At 44.4% G+C, this 18,225-nt stretch overlaps 1 protein-coding gene across 1 annotated transcript; it reads right to left on the reverse strand.

Moving 5' to 3' along the window:
- Positions 1-12,010: 12,010 nt before the first annotated feature.
- MARCKS (myristoylated alanine rich protein kinase C substrate) lies at positions 12,011-16,829 on the reverse strand. The gene is made up of 2 exons (XM_075340040.1): positions 16,451-16,829; positions 12,011-15,589 (listed from the first exon to the last, which is right to left on the reverse strand). Exons 1-2 carry the CDS (start codon positions 16,550-16,552, stop codon positions 14,846-14,848), a joined length of 846 nt encoding a protein of 281 aa, XP_075196155.1. The 5' UTR covers positions 16,553-16,829; the 3' UTR covers positions 12,011-14,845.
- Positions 16,830-18,225: the final 1,396 nt, after the last annotated feature.

Genomic DNA, 18,225 nt, shown 5'->3' on the forward strand with positions numbered 1-18,225 from the left:
CTATTCTCCCTGCTGAGAACACGATCATCTTCACAGCATAAAATGACATGCTGAGGCTCAGGTTATTCTGCAGAGAAAAGAAGCACAGTGGGTAAGATAAATCCTTCCACTATGCTTGCATTGCACAATGCAGCGTTTTGCAGACAGTGCTCTTTCCTATCCTTTCCTATAAAGATAGTTTGGGCCTCATCTTTGCTGAATCTGTTTTCTGGCTTTGTATTGTGTTTTCCTATATCACCGTAGTCTTTACATGTGGGGGGCTATCTATATCTTTGGGGATTGCTCCGAGGCAGATTAGCTTTTCTTATATTTCTATCTGTAAGAATATTTAGTTCTCCGGCTGTGTCATAACGACTAGGTCATCGTAGGCTCGTCCCACGGCTACTTCTAGTTGTGTGTCAGGATTAGGTCTGCAGTCCATTAAGGTTCCAGCCACTCTGGTTACTTTTTGGGTTTCCGCATTTTTGATCCTCCTCGGTCACTGAATCATAACAGTGGCCCTTGTTAGTTAGAGCATATATCAATTTGGTTAACGCAGAAGAATACCCAGTAGCGTGACAGTGATCCCTGTCTGCCTGCTGTTTGATCTTAGCACATTTGTGCATGTGTCACCGCAGCTGTGATATATGGTACAATAATTTGGGGGCTATTTAAGACATGCATACTAAAGCACCAATTGGAGCTTCCCTTCCTAATGAAGCTTTAAGAATCCCTGGCAAAACATGTGCTGGGGGACCGGAGGTACGGTTAGTGGGGATCTTTCTGACCATCTAGGGCTCCAATTGGATACTGTACTGCACATGGCACTTTAAAAATCTGAGTATGTACAGTAATCAAGAAAACTGACAGATGGTTGAATCTTATGTATTAGCTAGAATGTGTCCACTTGGACTTTATTGTGTCCACTATTCCATCCATGTCTATTTCGTTTCCCCTTTTGGCCACACTATAAATGCAGTCCTGTAAGCTTGTATAGAGATTCACTAGTAACCTGGTACCTCCACACTTCAAAATGTCTATGCGGGAGGATACTGCTGTTCCTATCAAACATCCCACGCTCCATTGATGAGATAGCATTTTTATTAGGACACAGGAACCGGCCATCAGCTGCACGCTTTTGGAATAGACAGCGACATGCATCCTTTTAGAATGCGACTGAATAAGCATTATTAAGATGGTCTAAATATTATGGGACTGATTTAGATCCTATTTTACATCCTCTGATGAACCCCTAAAGGAAGGGGAGAAATGCGTTGGGATTTCTGTGATGACCCCAGCAGATGACTGTTCTTCACTATAACCCTAGCAGTTTTCCTGACCAGGGTATACTTTATATATTATTATTATTATTATGCCATTTATTCCATGGCGCTTTACATGTGAAAGGGGTATACATAATTAGGACAAATACAATAATCAGAAACAATACAAGGCATGTGCACAGGCACAATACAGGAGGAGAGAGGACCCTGTCCGCGATGGCTCACAGTCTACATGGGATCTTCTTATACTATTGGTGTGGGAGTATTAAATTTATATCTATGTGTGGGAGCTGCCATATCTACCCCACATGTTGTGACATAAATTTTTGGTACTCCTGCTTATATGACCTAAGACTTTTTACTGTTGACTTCAGCACTTTTTGCACGGTTTGCACTTTATGGTTTGGGTAATGGACATCATATTTATGGTTAGAAGTGGTTACTAGGCATAGACTAGGGTGAACCATCGTGGAGCGGGGTCACTCACTGAACCTCCAATGCAAGGCAGGGCAAATCATAGGGGATATTTAGCCTGCATACAGTGCGTTGCAAAAGTATTCGACATACTTGAATTTTTCAACCTTTTCCCACATTTTAGGCTTCAACCATAAAGATAAAAATGTTAATGTTGTGGTGAAGAATCAATAAGTGGGACACAATTGGGAAGTTGAACGAAATGTATTGCTTATGTGACGCCCCTGCGGTAACCAGGTGTCACAAAACAAGGTAACATCACCGTAACAGCTCGGGTCCTACATAACTGTGCCAGTCAGTACACACACCAGGACACTTACACTTAGAACCAGGTGACAGAGCTGGGCACTGTGAGCTAACAGGCAGCCATCTGGGGGACGAGAGAGTGGCCTGGGAGTGTGGGTAGACAGCGGGAGGAGTCAGTTAGTTGGTTGGAGAGTAAAGTGAAGTAGGTAAAAGTGAGCAGTCGTAAGGAGGAGTGAGAGTTGTCAGAAAAGGTGTCAAGACAGACAAAGAAATCTTGAGACACAGAGAAAGAGGAAAGAAACTGAAAGGAAAGTGGAGGAGTAAGATAGCCGGCGGAGGAATAGTTAAAGACACCACCAGGACCTGAGGAGAGACATCAGCCACTTAGGGGAGAAAGTAGCTGGAGAGAGGGAGATCAAGCTCCAGGGACAGTGGAATCCTGTGGGGGTGGAAATCCAGGGCTTCCAGTACTTTGCACGCATGGGGTGCAGATCCCAGAATAGACCAGGACTTCAAGCCATCTGTTAACTCTGCCAGGCAGGTGGGTTTCCAGAACTCATCTGCCACCACTAATGTCCGAGGCATCAGCAGCAAAGGGAGGACCGGGACATATTCCCTTAAGTAGTCCAAGCTGCCTGCGGCAGGACCCAGACACCAGATGGACCTCCGGGTGCTTCAAGCCAGGGAGGACCCTCACACACACACGAGTGCATCGGTGGGCGAGTGGCACCAGGTCGGCTCGCACAGGGACACAGGACTCGGGCACACCTGGAATCCAGAAAGAAAATACAAAAAAAACCCCACCCTCTTTCTCTAATTAACCTCAAAACACCCAGTTCCAGCGTAATCCATATGAGGTCCTACAACGATCCCGGCTCGGCTACATACTGAAGTTGTAGCACGTGGGCACATTACAGAACATGACTGCACGCTGTGGCTTCAAACAATGACTGAGCCATAGCTGTGAGCAGTGACATCACTCAGTTAATCTGTGGTCACAGATGGAGGCTACCATGGTACCCCACTTGTCACCACAAGTAAACGGCCTCAGGTGACCTCATTGAACTGAGGTCAGTTTATCTGCGGTCACAGGTAGGATACTGTGGGAACCTCCAGCTGTGACCACAGATAAACTGAGTGATGTCCCCGCTCACAGCTGTGGCTTAGTCAGAGTTTGCCTGAAGCCAAGGCGTCCAGTCATGTTCTGTAATGTGCCCCTGCACTGTGAATTCAGTATGTAGAGTCAGGATCGTCATGGGATCTTGTCTGGATTACGAGGGAACTTAGTGTTTGGGATTAATAGATTAGTGAAAGAGGGTGTTTTTTGTATTTTATTTCAAACTAGCTGGAGTATCCGGGCGTTGCCCGGGATAGTAACGGTCTCTCTGTCTCTCTCCCAGTCTCTGTCTGTGTGTCGCTGTCTGTCTCTTTCCTTGTCTGTCTGTTTCTATCTCTCTGTCTGTATTTGTATCAGTCTGTCTCCATCTCTGTGTCTGTCTTTCTCTCTCGATCTGTGTCTGTCTCTATGTGTGTGTCTTTCTGTCTGTCTGTCTCTTTCCAGGGCTGTCTCTTTCCCCATCTGTCTCTTTCCAGGGCTGTCTTTTTGCCAGGCTGTCTCTTTCCAGGGCTGTCTCTGTCTTTTCCTGTCTCTCTGTCTGTCTTTTTCTGTCTCTGTCTATCCGTCTCACCACCAACATCATATTACCTCACACATAAGCTTCTTATACTAAGTTTATTTTGTTCCTATAGCAACCACTGACAGTTGCTACTTATAGCTTGCAACTCCCAGCTCTATTCAGTTGAATGGATGCAGAATTTTTGTAGAGTAACTGTAAAGCACGGGGTTAAATTTTCGTGGCCAAACATAGTCTATGACGTTCCCTGAGTCACATGGAGTGTCTGTGCAAAATTTTGTGATTGTAAATGCGATGGTGCGGATTCCTTTAGCGGACACACACACCTTTATATATTAGATAACGGATTATTTAGGTGTTTATGATTAATTCTTTTCACTTGCAGTATAAGTAATGGGGAGGTTCTCAGTCATCTTTTACTACTTATCTAGGCTTAGTGGCAACTGTCAATAACACATTGTTACCCCAATTGCCACCGCACCAGAGCAATCGGGATGAGCAAGGTAAAGTGCCAAAATTGTTACATCTAATGGATGCAACAATTCTGGGTGACTGCAGGCTGCTATTTTTAGGCTAGTCGGGCCCTCAAAACCATGGGCCTTCCCAGCCTGAGAACACCAGCCCCCAGCTTTATCATGGCTAGGTATCAAAATTGGGGGGAACCCACGCAGTTTCTAAAATTATTAAATAATAAAAAAATCCACATAGAGTCCCTCTTATTTGGATACACAGCCTAGATAAGCTCACGACTGGAGGCTGTAGCCTGTAGCAGTCTACTTTATCTGCTCTAGGTATCACAATGGGGGGGCCCTATGCCAATTTTTCACCGCTATAGGGACCCATACAGGGTGTGTGATTCCAAACGCTTTCAAAGAAGGGTGGGGGAGTGGCCTGACTGCAAACAATCACAGATGCCAGGACTGCTGGTGGTTGGGAGAAGCAGTGAATTTGTACGAGGGTTAATGAGCAGATACGGAAGTAGTGTTACAGCCGCATGGTCCTGCTGTAATCCCCCTAGCCTTTTCTACTGCTATTTTTCAACAAAATGTTCGTACCCATAGACTTATATGGGGTTCAGCATTCAAGCAGATATTCAGGTGCAAGTCCGGTCCCAAACTAATTTTTTTTTTTGTATCTTCTTTAAAAAGTCCAGCAGGATCTGCCGAAGCCAAACATCTGCGGGTTCACCCATCTCTTATCTTGAGGGAACTTGCTCTATTCCATTTGCAAACAATTAGTCTATTGTTATGGATACGATCCCCAACTCATCACCCTAACTCATCCCAAAGCTGCTCCATCGGGTTTAAATCAGCTGTTTGGCTTTCCAATGCAACAGGCGAACATTTTTCTTTACTAAACCAATTTTTTACTAAATAGGATGTGTGCTTAGGATTATTGTCCTTATTGGATTTCCAGCCCATGCCTACTTTGGTTTTACCATGTGGCAACATTACATTCTCCATTATATCTTTGTACATGGTAGCATTCATATTTCCATCAATTCTATACAGAGGGCCAATGGCAGATACAGAAAAGCAGCCTCAAACGATGCCATTGCCATCACCATGTTTCACTGTGTTTGGTACCTTAACATCATTATATTTTCCAATTGGGTGGTTTTTATAGTGCTGCCATCACTACCAGATTGAACTTGGATTCATCTGACCACACCACCTTAGACTAATCTGGCTCTTTCCATTGGCAATCTCAAGTTAGACCTTCCGGTTCTTTGGAGACATAAAGGCTTCTTGACTGGAACTCGTGCATTCAAGCCTACTGCAGTTAACCATCGCACCACAGTTTGGCGACTCACTTTGACCCCAAATTCTTAGTTTGTTTTGTAAAAAAAAGCTGTACAGCACTTTTATGGACATTAGATTCAGACTTTTTCTTAAGACTGTGATAAACCTTGTGGAGGACGTTTTCAGTGGTCGTTCACTTCTAGATTTGTCAGCTGTTCCATATTCTTCTTTTTCTTTCTTTCATATATGTGACACTTCACTCTGAGGACGATAGGGATCGCTGGTAAGTTGCTATGAGGTTGCTGGTGAGATGTCACACTGCGACGCTCCAGCGATCCCACCAGCAACCTGACCTGGCAGGGATCGCTGGAGCGTCGCTACACAAGATGCTGGTGAGCTCACCAGCAACCAGTGACCAGCCCCCAGCACCGCGTGGAAGATGCTGCGCTTGGTAACTAAGGTAAATATCGGGTAACCAACTCGATATTTACCTTGGTTACCAGCGCACGGAGCTACACGTGCAGAGAACAGGGAGCAGCGCACACTGAGCACTGGCTCCCTGCTCTCCTAGTTACAGCACACATCGGGTTAATTACCCGATGTGTACTGCAGCTAAATGTGCACAGAGCAGGGAGCAGCGCACAATGCTTAGCGCTGGCTCCCTGCTCTCCTAGCTACAGCACACATCGGGTTAATTAACCCGATGTGTCCTGCAGCTACATGTGCACAGAGCAGGAGCCGGCACTGACAGTAAGAGCGGCGGAGGCTGGTAACAAAGGTAAATATCGGGTAACCAAGGACAGGGCTTCTTGGTTACCCGATGTTTACTGTGGTTACCAGGCTCCGCAGAAGCCGGCTCCTGCTGCCTGCACATTTAGTTGTTGCTGTCTCGCTGTCACACACAGCGATCTGTGCTGCACAGCGGGACAGCAACAACTAAAAAATGACCCAGGACATTCAGCAACAACCAACGACCTCACAGCAGGGGCCGGGTTGTTGCTGGATGTCACACACAGCAACATCACTAGCAACGTCACAAAAGTTGTTCGTTAGCAGCGATGTTGCTTAGTGTGACGGGGCCTTTAGCCTGCTTTACAGTGTGGTGCTTCCATGTGATAAGTGCTGTAATGTGCAGTTCGTGAGATGTGATACACAATCTAATGATCAGCACATCGTGATTGACATATGAAAGCACTGCACTGTTAAGCAGACTGAGAGGAGAGTATGGTGTGATCTCGGCATGCGTGTGCAGACTGCTGTCACTCACAGAGATGCAGCCCTGTCCCCACCATTGATGTGCCCTGCAGTTTGTCAGTTTCCAGTCTGCAGCCAAAAGTTTCAAAACTAGAACATCAACAAAAGGTATAAACGCACCACAGAGTGATCAGCTTAAGGAGCAAGGTAGGCAGCAGAATAGTTAGGACAAATGAAAGTGGATCACATTAGTAGCAGAAAACCCCTTTAAGGCCTGTTTCACACATGATTCTGGTACCATAGCTCTGTATGGGAGTCTGAACAGAGAGCAGCTGAAGACCAGAATGAAATAGTTCTTGCTGCTGCTTGACTCTATCGCACTGAAAATAGTGATTCTACCACTGTATGTATAACCGAGGATAAAGGTCCTAGTCTAGAGCCATTCTGAGACATTATACCAGCGGGAAACTCCTATGAATAGGACAAGCCCCATTGTCCTTTATGAACTACAAGAGCTGCACGCTGAACGCTGCAAATGCCTTGAATATCATAAATCCAAGAACTGGGAGCAAATAAACATCCTAATGTAATTGTAACCACTTTCCATAGGAAAAATTACTTTTTGCTTTGAAAATTTTCCATAAAACCATACCAGAATCACAGACATACGCAGACCCATTAAAATCAATGGTTGTGCGCGCACATCAGTGATTTGTCATTAACCGTGTCTGTACGGCGTACACGCGTATCTGTATGCTCCACATAGATACATGTACGTTTTGTTTTCTGGCTTCACTGATGTCCCATAGACCACACTATGGTGTGATCCGTGAAACACTTACCAGAAAAATACACACACTGAAAATAAAAAGCTTTTATAACTCACCTGTCTCTGGCTGCTGCCTCAAAGCTGGTTAATTATTCTCATGCATATGTAGTTATGCACTGCAGAGCTGACCCGGAACTAGCTGCAGAGGGGAGACAGCGGCAGCCGGATACAGCATCTGGGAGTCTTCAAAACCACAGACAACAGGAGCAGGTGAATTTATCGCCATGTGCCATCACGGATAACACATGAAGAACACACGTGTGCCGTGAATTACTGCACACGGAAGGACATATGCGTTTAACACATCAATGAAATACGTCTGCATTTTTCACTGACCTGTGAAACATTCTAACAGATAGAATTTAAAGTTTAGCTCCTGACCACACTGAATGTAAGCTTTTTGCCTAGGAAATCATCCATGTCTAATACACTGCAGAAGTTACCTTTAGGCCAGAGTCACACTTGTGAGAGACTCGTGCAAGTCTTGCATCACATCACCTGACATGGCCTGCAGCTCTCCGGACAGGAGCGTCTCAGCTGCAAAGAAATACATACAGCCGACCCCGCTCCTCTCAGGAGAGTGTGTGGCCACGCCGGGTGATGTGATGTGAGACTCGTGCAAGTCTTGCATCACATCACCTGACATGGCCTGCAGCTCTCCGGACAGGAGCGTCTCAGCTGCAAAGAAATACATACAGCCGACCCCGCTCCTCTCAGGAGAGTGTGTGGCCACGCCGGGTGATGTGATGTGAGACTCGCGCAAGTCTCTTGCAAGTGTGACTCCAGCCTTAACTATAGCACTAAAAAGCCCATACTTCTTGAGAAAAGACTGGATTTGTATTGTAAGCATCAATTGACAGTGTAAAGAAACCTTAAAAATGGAGTTTCATAAAAACCTGTTACAGCATCACCCATAGTAAGATAAATAGCAATCCTACGTTAAAATAGAATGTTTTGGCAGAAAATGAAATTGTTTAAATATTTGGTAAAAGTTTTTCCTTGCCTTAAAAACCCAATTAAGAAATCATGCAGTTTTTACATTAAGGCTATATTCAGTGTTTGTTTTTTTTTTTTTTTTATTTAGCCAAAACCTACCATCTTGGCAGTATAAGCACTGTGCAAAATGCCCATTTTGTGACATTATTGTCACGCTTTGTGGTGAGGATTACATGTGTGCTTTGTCAATAGTACATATTAATGCTTGTAGAATGTTTTTCCCCAACATGTATCGCTTTCCACAGGTGAAAAATAAAATCTCAAGTGTACATGACATTTCTGAAATGTTAGAAAGTATGCCTGGTAGAGCAAAAATGAAACTTTTTAATTTACAAAAAAAAACAAAAAAAAAAAAACAAAAACACCCCACTGTGTGAATGAAGCGTCAGTCCAACACTCCCACTATACCATAACTTTCCATATTCATGCCATAACCATCTTGGGTAGGATTGCAATGAAAACCACCACATAAGAAGCATCATCCACACTAAGCAATGGTTAGCTCACCACTTCATCCTTGATGCACCATAACCTCCCATAGAAGTCAGTTACTAAAATATTACTTCCCATGGTCCATGAGGCAACTGTAAAGTCTATCCCAAAATGCTGTTATCAGAAACTCAGGTGAGATATGTGCCTCAATAATTATAAATAAAAATAGAAATCTTAACAGATCTAGTCTCAAATGAAAACTTGACTAACTAGAAGCTATAGTGCCTTGCAATAGTATTCACCCCTTTGGAACATTACAACTTGTGTATAAATATTTTTGTAATGTGATTTGTGTGTGATAAATCAGCATTAGTCTAAGTTGGGAAAGTGAAGTGAGAAAAATAGAAGCAAAAATTAAATTAGATAAAATAAAAATTGCCATGTGCATATGTATTTTCACCTTTTGCTACGAGACCCCTACATTTCTGGTGAAAGCCATTACCTTCATAAGTCTCATAGTTCTTGAAACCAAGACTACCGTGTGCAATCTAAGTGTCAGATTGTCTGTCAGTAAATACGCACCCTCTCTGAAAGGCCACAGAGGTAGCAACACCATTAAGAAGCAGCACTAGCCAAACATCATCATGAAGACCAAGGAGAGCACCAGAAAAGTCAGAGGCAAAAATCATCATTAAGAAGTAGAAGTCAGGGTTGGGTTAAACACAAAAAAAACCCAATTTCTGATGATCATCCAGAGCACAATCCAATTTATCAAACAGGAATAACATGGTACCACCACAAGCATACCAAGAGCAGGCCGCCCAATAAAAACCCTCAGCCCTGGCATTAATCAGCGAGGTAGCAGACAACAAAAAGGTAGCCCTGAAGGAGCTGCAGAGAACCAAACCAGAGACTGGAGTATCTATCCATACAAATTCAAAAAGCAGTACACTTCCATAAAGGCCAGCTCTATGGAGAGTGGCCAGAAAAATCCTTTACTTACAGTGAAAAATTGGAAGGTTCCTTTTGATTTTACCAAAAGACGTGGGAGACTTACAAAAGTTATGGAAAAAGGCGGAGTGGTCAGAGGAGACCAAAATTTAGCTTGCCAACAAGGTAAAACACTTTGTCTAGGGCCAAACCAACACAGCTCATCACCTCAAGAACACCATCCTCACAGTGAAACATGGTAATGGCAGCATCATGCTGTGCTCCAAGTCAAGGGGGAAGAGAGATGGTGCAAAACTTGTTTGTCTGTAAGTGATTTAAGACTGATATTCATCTTCCAAGACGACAATGACCCAAAAGCATACTGCTAAAACACTCGAGTGGTTTAAAAGAGGAAATGTATTGGGAGTGACCCAGACCTTAATCCAACTGAGAATCTGTGGTAAGACTTAGAGGATTTCCTTTGGTGAACAGCAATCCTTCAACTTGAAGCTGGAGCAGTTTTGCCTTGAGGAGTGGCAAAAATCTTAGTGGCAAGATTTTGAAAGGTCATAGAGAGACTTATCCAAAAGGTACTTACAGCTGTAATTGCCGAGAAAGGAGGTTCTACAAAAGTACTGACAAAAATAACTGAAAAATTCAGTATGCATATTTGTTGTTTGCGTCACAATAAAACGTAAAACTAAAATGTTCACAGTTGTAGGCATGTTCATAACATGAACTGATACCAACCCTCAAAAAAAGTGTGACATTCCATGCCAAAGTGGGTGGATGAATACATTTTGCAAGGCACTGTATGTAGTAGTAGTACTACTTTTATACACCAACTGCTCCATCTTCTAAGCCTTTAACAGAGGAGAAACAACAGTCATTTGAAGACGGGAAAACCTAAGACTAAATTTGATTTTTTGAAGAAAGAAAAAAGTAAATATATGTATATTAAAAAATATGATTTAATTGCTACAGACCAAAACAACATTTACAAAATTTCCAGACGGCCACTTGAAACCAGCTTTCTAAATTAGACATAAGGACATGTAATTAAAATTATAGCTACCTAGGATGTTCCAAATCTACAGAACCTTCTGTCCATATACCCAAAATGCTAAATTCTACTTAACATAAAAATACCACTCATGTAATCTCTCAGAAATAATGGAAACGTCAACTCACATGAGTGGGCAAATTCCGTATAGGATAACTAGAATAGTCATTCATACAGTGGCTATTTGCTGAAAATTTAGCAAGACTAAAGACACCCATTCATTGATCAGTCGGGCTATGGACATGCCTCTAAGGATACAGTCCTAGAGGCAAGAATAATGTACAATATTCCTGCAGATGTCACCTACACCAAGTATATGCCTAGTTTTTGGTTGGCCAGTATTGCCAAAACTGGCATGCCTTGTTAACTACGAACAGCATGCTGAACTAGTTGATGCATTAATCTCCCCTTAAATGCATTGGAAAACAGCCCTTCTGTTTAGGCCGGTTTCACACATCCGGCTTTTCTCCACTTTGCTGGATCCGGCGCGCTCCTGTACAGTGCAATCGCCGCAACTTCCTGGTCACATGACCGGAGCTTGTTGCACAGCCATTGTACTGTATGGAAGCACACCGGATCCGACAAAGTGGAGAAAAGCCGGATGTGGAAACCGGGCTTAGAGGGGGAAGCATCTAGTGCTGTGCTAGCACTACCATGCTTGGTACTTGAAACAAAATTCTTGGACATCTGGATAGGCTCAATTTGAGTACAATATAAGTGAATGGGAAACTCCAGCTTTTTTCCCCCCAAAAGATCTTCAGAAAAGTGCTTGGAGTTTCCTCTTAACTTCCATTATACTCAGTATGAGGCAAGCCTGCTCGTTTTAAGTACCAATTGCTGTAGTGCTCACTTATCACTAAAGGCATCTATTTTGTGATCTGTAACCTATCAAAAACCAGTGCCATCACTAACCTATGAAGGCCAAGGCCTGATTTACACCTCCGATTACAAATTACAGATGCAACCTAGCCGTGTGTTTCCTGACTGGAACTGCCTCATAGGCCTAGAGACTCAACCACCTTTCTCAGACAGCAAAACCGGCCTTATGTGCACATTGCCCCATACATAACCCCATCTTCTGACACGCTTACACATTAGCAGTTAGGCCATGTAGAAAATACAATCACTCAAATGCAATAGGCTTGCTCATAATAATGCCTACACATCTGTGTAAATAAGATTATAAATGAGATTACTATAGACTCATCTACTTGTTGTCCATTTATTGGTAGTTTGTGGTAAACATTGAGTACATGATCAAAGGAAAAGATAGGACAACATGACATTATAGCCTGTTCAAACCTGAAAAGTATGCATTTTATAAACTGGTATATAAAATGTAAACAGGGACAGAATTGTCAGTGGAGACTGTAGGCATACAACCATGCTGTAGCTTCTGCAATCTTCAGAGCAGACTAAAACACAAGTCTAAACTGCTACAGTAAGTTTGTATAAAAAAAGCAAGATGTCAACACAATGTTATAAAGGGCTGAAACTAAATGTCAGCTTCAGCCTGATCTAGGCACAGGTCTACTATGCCTGCAGCCAAATCAGATGTTTTATCCTCGGTCCATGCCACATCCAAAGCATATAAACCTGATAAATAATTTGAGTGTAAGCAAAACTAATCACATTAAATGCACTGTACTAGGCATTTACTAACATATGGGACAAGGAATATTTGCATATAGATTGAGTACTAGGTAAGCAGTTACAGTACCATACATATAAAACCTGCTCTAAAGTGAAGGTGTCATTGGCTACAGCAGGTTGTCTGCTCACATAACAAAAAGTGACAAATGTTTGCAACAAACCCACCCCCCTACCCCCAAAAAAAAAAAAAAAGAATAGGTGTAGGAACCATTGTCACGTCATCAACTCAATGGGACTGGTCATAAAAATCCACATCTCAGATAGCAATAACCCAACACAAAGATAACATTGTGTAAACATAGTAGAGACTGAATCTTAAGGCTGCTTTACACACAACGATATCGTTAACGATGTGACACGCCAGATCGTAGATACGATTTGCCGAGATCGCACATCGGCGCTACAAAAACGACCTATGTGCAATCTCGGCAAATCGTATCTACAATCTAGCGTGTCACATCGCTAGCAATATCGTTGTGTGTAAATCAGATTTTAGGTTCCCCCAATTTTGATTTGTTTATATAAATAAAGGAAAAAAAAAATTATATCACGAACTTACATGATGAATGCATGTGTGGCAAAAAAACCATCTTCACATTTAAAATTTAAAAATGAGGTGTGAATACAATCTACTAAACACCTTATGCAGGTAAAAAGATTGAAGAAAGGCATTAATGTCCAAAGAATGAATCCAAAAATACCCAGAATCTCTTACACTATGCTTGGAATGTGTGCAAGCATAGAGAAGGAATAGGACTGCAGGCCCTGGAGCAAGTCGCAGCCTTCTACAGGGGGCAAGGCATTGTGGTGGGTTAAAATGTAAATGCACTTCATTGGGTTAAACAAAGGGCCATTATGCTTGTGAGATGGAGGATTTCAATTCAGCACCTTTTGTCTAAGTCAGTGGTTCTCAAACAAATCCTGTGGGCCATTTTATAGATAAGCCCCAATAACCACCACCTTAAGAGAAGTCCAGTGGAGATCTCATCACTATGTGTTTAGGCTAAACAATGGCGGTTGGGCTGAGAACCCCCAGCAGTAGGAATACCACCAGCAAGCACAATGAGATGAGCGGCATGCAGGTTAGCTATGACTGAAGTAAGCCATTAGTGTTAAGTCTATGGCAAAGAAACACAAAACATATACATTTTATTCACATTTATTTTTCGCTTTTAGTGTGCTCACAGAAAATTAGAACACCTTAAGCAAGAGTTTAATAGCAATTTTGTAAGCAAAGTTACATTCCATCTCTAAGTCAAATTGGTCAAAGCTTCTCCAGTATTTACAAAACATGAAAGACAAGATGCTACACAAAAATCCATTGCATCTGAAGTTTTCCTTAATTCTTAAAGACAACTGGAAAAGAAAGCATTGCCTGCTGTAATCAAAAACATACCACAGTAGAAACAGTAACCATTCCACTTATCACAGCTTTGTTGAGTTTAAAATTTGTGGTTAAAAGGTCCAATATGACTGCAGTTTTACAAAAATGGCCAGGGTGGAAAGAGTTGCAAACTTCATGTGCTTTTGGATATCAAGATTCCTTTTATACAATAGTCACAGTTAAAAACACCCTGCTGGTAATACATAATTACATTTTATTAAGGTCATAAACCAGCAATAAACAATAAGCCTATACAACTCGTAATTCTACTTAATCACCGACTGATACAGCTAACATGAGATAAGTGAAAAGTTCCTACGGTTTAAATGAATTACTAAAACTATGATCTGGGTATTGAAATTTTTTTTATATTTTTTTATTATTTTGCTTGCCATCTTAGTCAAGACCTTTAGTGTTGTATACCTTGTAGAAGGCTGCCCTCACAAAATACATCATTATGTCTCTTAAAATGGAGAGAAGAGAAAGAAAGAAGAACTAAAGAAATGAAAAAAAACAGAAACCTGACCCCAATCTATGTGGCACAATCTCTTGGCAATGTGTGCACCACCTAAACCCCCCCCCCTGTGGCCCCCATCACTTCATAACCCCCTATATTGACCCACCCATCTCCTTCATGTATGGGTATGTCCATATATTGACAAAGATAAAAAAAAAAAAAGTATACATTTTTCAATAAAGGATGCAAAGTACGCAAAACATTAATACTGATGTGAAAAAAAAAAAAAAAAAAAAAGGGATCAAGGCCGGTGACTGCTGTAAACTCTACCCGACCCGTTGGAATGGTGGTAACTCAATGATTTGAGATGGGATCTGTAAAGGAGGAGAGAAGAAAAAAAAAAAATTCTTTAAATCAATCCCTGGTTGTAGACAAGTTCTCCAAAACCAGTACCTGACACCACTCCAACAAACAAGGGGGAGAAGAGGAGAAGAAAAAAATTAAAAAAAAAAAAAAAAGTTCCTTGATTATCTGAAAACGGCTATCTTTTTACTCTGCTGACTCAGCTGCTGGACTGGATTCGGATGTAGCTTCCTGTGTTGGAGCGGCTGGCTCTTCGGCTTTTGGTGCCTCTGGTTCAGTAGATGGGGCAGCGACAGTGGTGGGGGCCTCCTCTGCAGGCTTTTCCTCAGGCTTTGGCTCCTCAGCAGGCTTTACCTCCTCTGTGGGCTTATCTGGTGCAGGCTCTTCAGGTTTAGCTTCCTGGGGCTCAGGCGATGCTGCGGCAGCCTCCTCTTTCTTTTCCTCGGTGCTGTTGGCAGCAGGAGCTTCTTCTTGGGCTGGCTTTGCCTCTTCATTGGTGGCCTCAGGAGCTGCTGCAGGAGCGTCCTCCTTGGCTGTCTCATTGGCTGCGGCTGCACCTTCACCCTCAGCTGCTTCATTGTTCTCCTTTTTGTTCTTTTTAAAAGAAAAGCCACTCAGCTTAAATGACTTTTTAAAGGAGAAGCGCTTCTTTTTCTTCTTGGGGGTTTCATTGCTGGTGGAGGGTGTAGATGTAGACCCAGCTTCTTCTGTTTTGGTGGAGGCCTCGCCCTCTGCTGGAGACGCTGGTTCTGCACTCTCCCCATCAGCGGACGCAGCAGCCTCCTTCTCTGGAGCAGCCTCAGCTGCTGCGGCAGCCTCCTCTTTGATGGTCTCCTCAGCAGGGGCACTGCCATTAGCCTGGACTTCTTCCTTTTCTGCCTCAGCTGCTGCAGGAGATGCATCACCATTGGCCTTCACATGTCCATTTTCCTGTTGAGGATAAAACAGGGTCGTTTTAGTAATACTACAGTACATTCACTATAAGGGGTTTTGTCTAGCCTACACTCAATCATTAATCCCTACCCTAGCTCTTCCCATACCAATGGCTTGGGTGAATGGTAGAGTTTCCCTCCATTCTCAAATTGTCTCTCCTGGAAAGGAGACAAACTCTAGCGCCACCTATTGGAAGTAGCAATCCTACAGGTCAAAAGTGGCCCTTTAAACAAGCCTTTTCATATGACCTAGGATTTATGCCAGATCAGAGTTTGCAGTGTTTCGGGGGTGATTGCCCCCTCCATTCTCATTAATGCCTTCAGAGCGGTACAGTTCCAGTGTGCGCCCGGCAGAGGGCGCTGCGCCCTAACTCTCACTACCGCCTGGCTAGCGATGCAGTTCCCCCGTGCTGCCAGCAGAGAGCACTGCTCGCTAACGCCTCCACAGCACTGCAGTACCTGTGTACGCCCGGCAGAGGGTGCTGCGCCTCCACTAGCAGAAGCCTTGTGCTCCAGGGAGCCCGGCAGCTGCATGCATTAGCGCCCAGATCACGCCTTCCTCCTAGCAGCAGCTCCAGCAAGGAGACAAAGCCTGAGCTTTCCCCCTCATACAGGGAACGGTGCTGAAAGGAGGGGGCTCACTAGCCCTCCATCCACACAATGGCGTCTGCAGACCCCTCCCATGCATCCCAGTTAAAATGTCATCTGTACGGTCACAGCACCGGAGCATCCATCATACAGCGCCCCAGTATAGGGAGCATAGCCATAGCTAATAAAGGCGGTGATGAGACATGCCCGATCCCATACACAGCACGCAGGGAAGCGAGCGGCAGGGAAGCAACAGATGCGCGGCTCTTACCTGGCCGTTCGTCTTGGAGGGAGATGCGGCCACGGGCTCCCCGGGCTTCTCCACGGTGGCGGCTTCGCCTTTGGCTGCGGATTTGGAGATTTGGCCTCCCATTGCTGTCTGTAGCCAACAGAAGAAGGTGGTGGTCACCGCAGAGACAGAGTGCTAGGACAGACTAGACAAAGAGGTGCAGAGGCTCCTGCGGCAGGAGGGGGTGCAGACAGCGCGGTGCGTCCCGTGCGCTCGCCCAGACAACCCGAATACTATCCCAATGCTCGGTAGCCGCGCTGGATACAACAGGAAAATGGAGAAATCTCCCCGCTCGCTAATAAGATGCGGCGTCCAACGCCCAAGTGCACAGATGAATGGGCTTCCCGAGGAGTGACGGCCGCCCAGAGCCGCTGCCGCCAATCACAGCGCGCGCAGACAAAGGAGCGGGGCGGGGCCTGGGAGCGGGGCAGAACAATGCAGCCAGCGCTGCACGGAATCTAATCAGTGATACAGGGCGCAGACTGCTGAGGGCACCGGCCCCGTACTCACCGCTGTCCCCAATAACGGCTGTGCTCTACAGCAGGGAGGCCGCCATTTATACCCACGGGCGCCGCCTTCTTCCCCTTTAATTGATTGCACTGTGCGGAATCGGTGTGAGAGCTCTGCCGGCCAGATGTGTGGAGGGGGCACAGCTCGTCCTGCTCTACACATTTATTGTTATTTATGGCCGCCCATCCTCGGGGTCTAATGAATGCTGCTCTCCAATTACTCCTGAATTGTTAGCCACACACTGGAGGCTGCGCACGGCAGAGATGAGAGAGTTAACAGGGCCGATATTGGGGGGGTCCTCGGCTGGTCCTTATCATGGTCACGCTTAACCCTCTCCGCGCCGCAGCCATGCTATGTACATTAGCTGAGGGGGGATACGTATTTGTGCAGTCACATATCGTTGGGGGAGGGGTGACAGGAATAATAATGGCAGTGTGAGTGGCCATTGTTTGCTCTTTGTTTAGACCCCACGGTGGGGGGTGGGAAGGGTCCGGACACAGATGAGGTGAACTGTGGGCGTGCCGTGGAAAGCAATCTCATCCCTCTCGTTTGACATGTACAGTTGTGTGGTGAGGTAGACATTGTGACACGGTCCACGGCTGCCATGTGGACTGAGCCGTCTCCCTGACACATTGGTGTGAAGGCAATGAGGCAGCTGCACGGAGCTTTCCCGCCATCCAGCAGCTGACTGACACCGTGTAAACATGCACAGCTACCGACTGAGGGGCTGACTGGATATCATCCCCAACCCTGTCTGTTCCCGCCACATATTGTCTTACTACTGACAGGAATAGTTCAGGAGAGGAGGAAATGGAGGGAATATTGACTGGAAATACAGCACCTATCACTATAACTATCTTCTCACTGTCCCAAAATGGCTGATAACAAGCTGCAATAGGGTATGCTCACACATTTTTTTCCAGGCGTTTTTGAGCAGGTTCTCCCCAAAAACACCTCATAAAATGAGCATAAGACACTTCTGTTCATTTCTATTGTGAAGCCACCATATTCCCTTCTTCAGGCTTCTTAGCATCTTGTATTCACTTCAGGCTTCCCAACATGGCAAACGGTTATAAGAAAAGAGAGGACCATTTTCCAGGTGTTTTCCGCCATGATGTCGTTCCATACTTTACAATGGAAGTCAATGGGAAGGCTGGAGACCGCCCTGGAAGACCCCTGCCTGTCTTTTTCAGTGTTCTCAGCTCAAGAAACGCTTGTGTTTCATTCAGTGCTTAATGTATTTAAAA

This window comes from Anomaloglossus baeobatrachus, chromosome 3 (assembly GCF_048569485.1).
Source record: "Anomaloglossus baeobatrachus isolate aAnoBae1 chromosome 3, aAnoBae1.hap1, whole genome shotgun sequence".
NCBI classification, from domain to species: Eukaryota; Metazoa; Chordata; class Amphibia; order Anura; family Aromobatidae; genus Anomaloglossus; species Anomaloglossus baeobatrachus.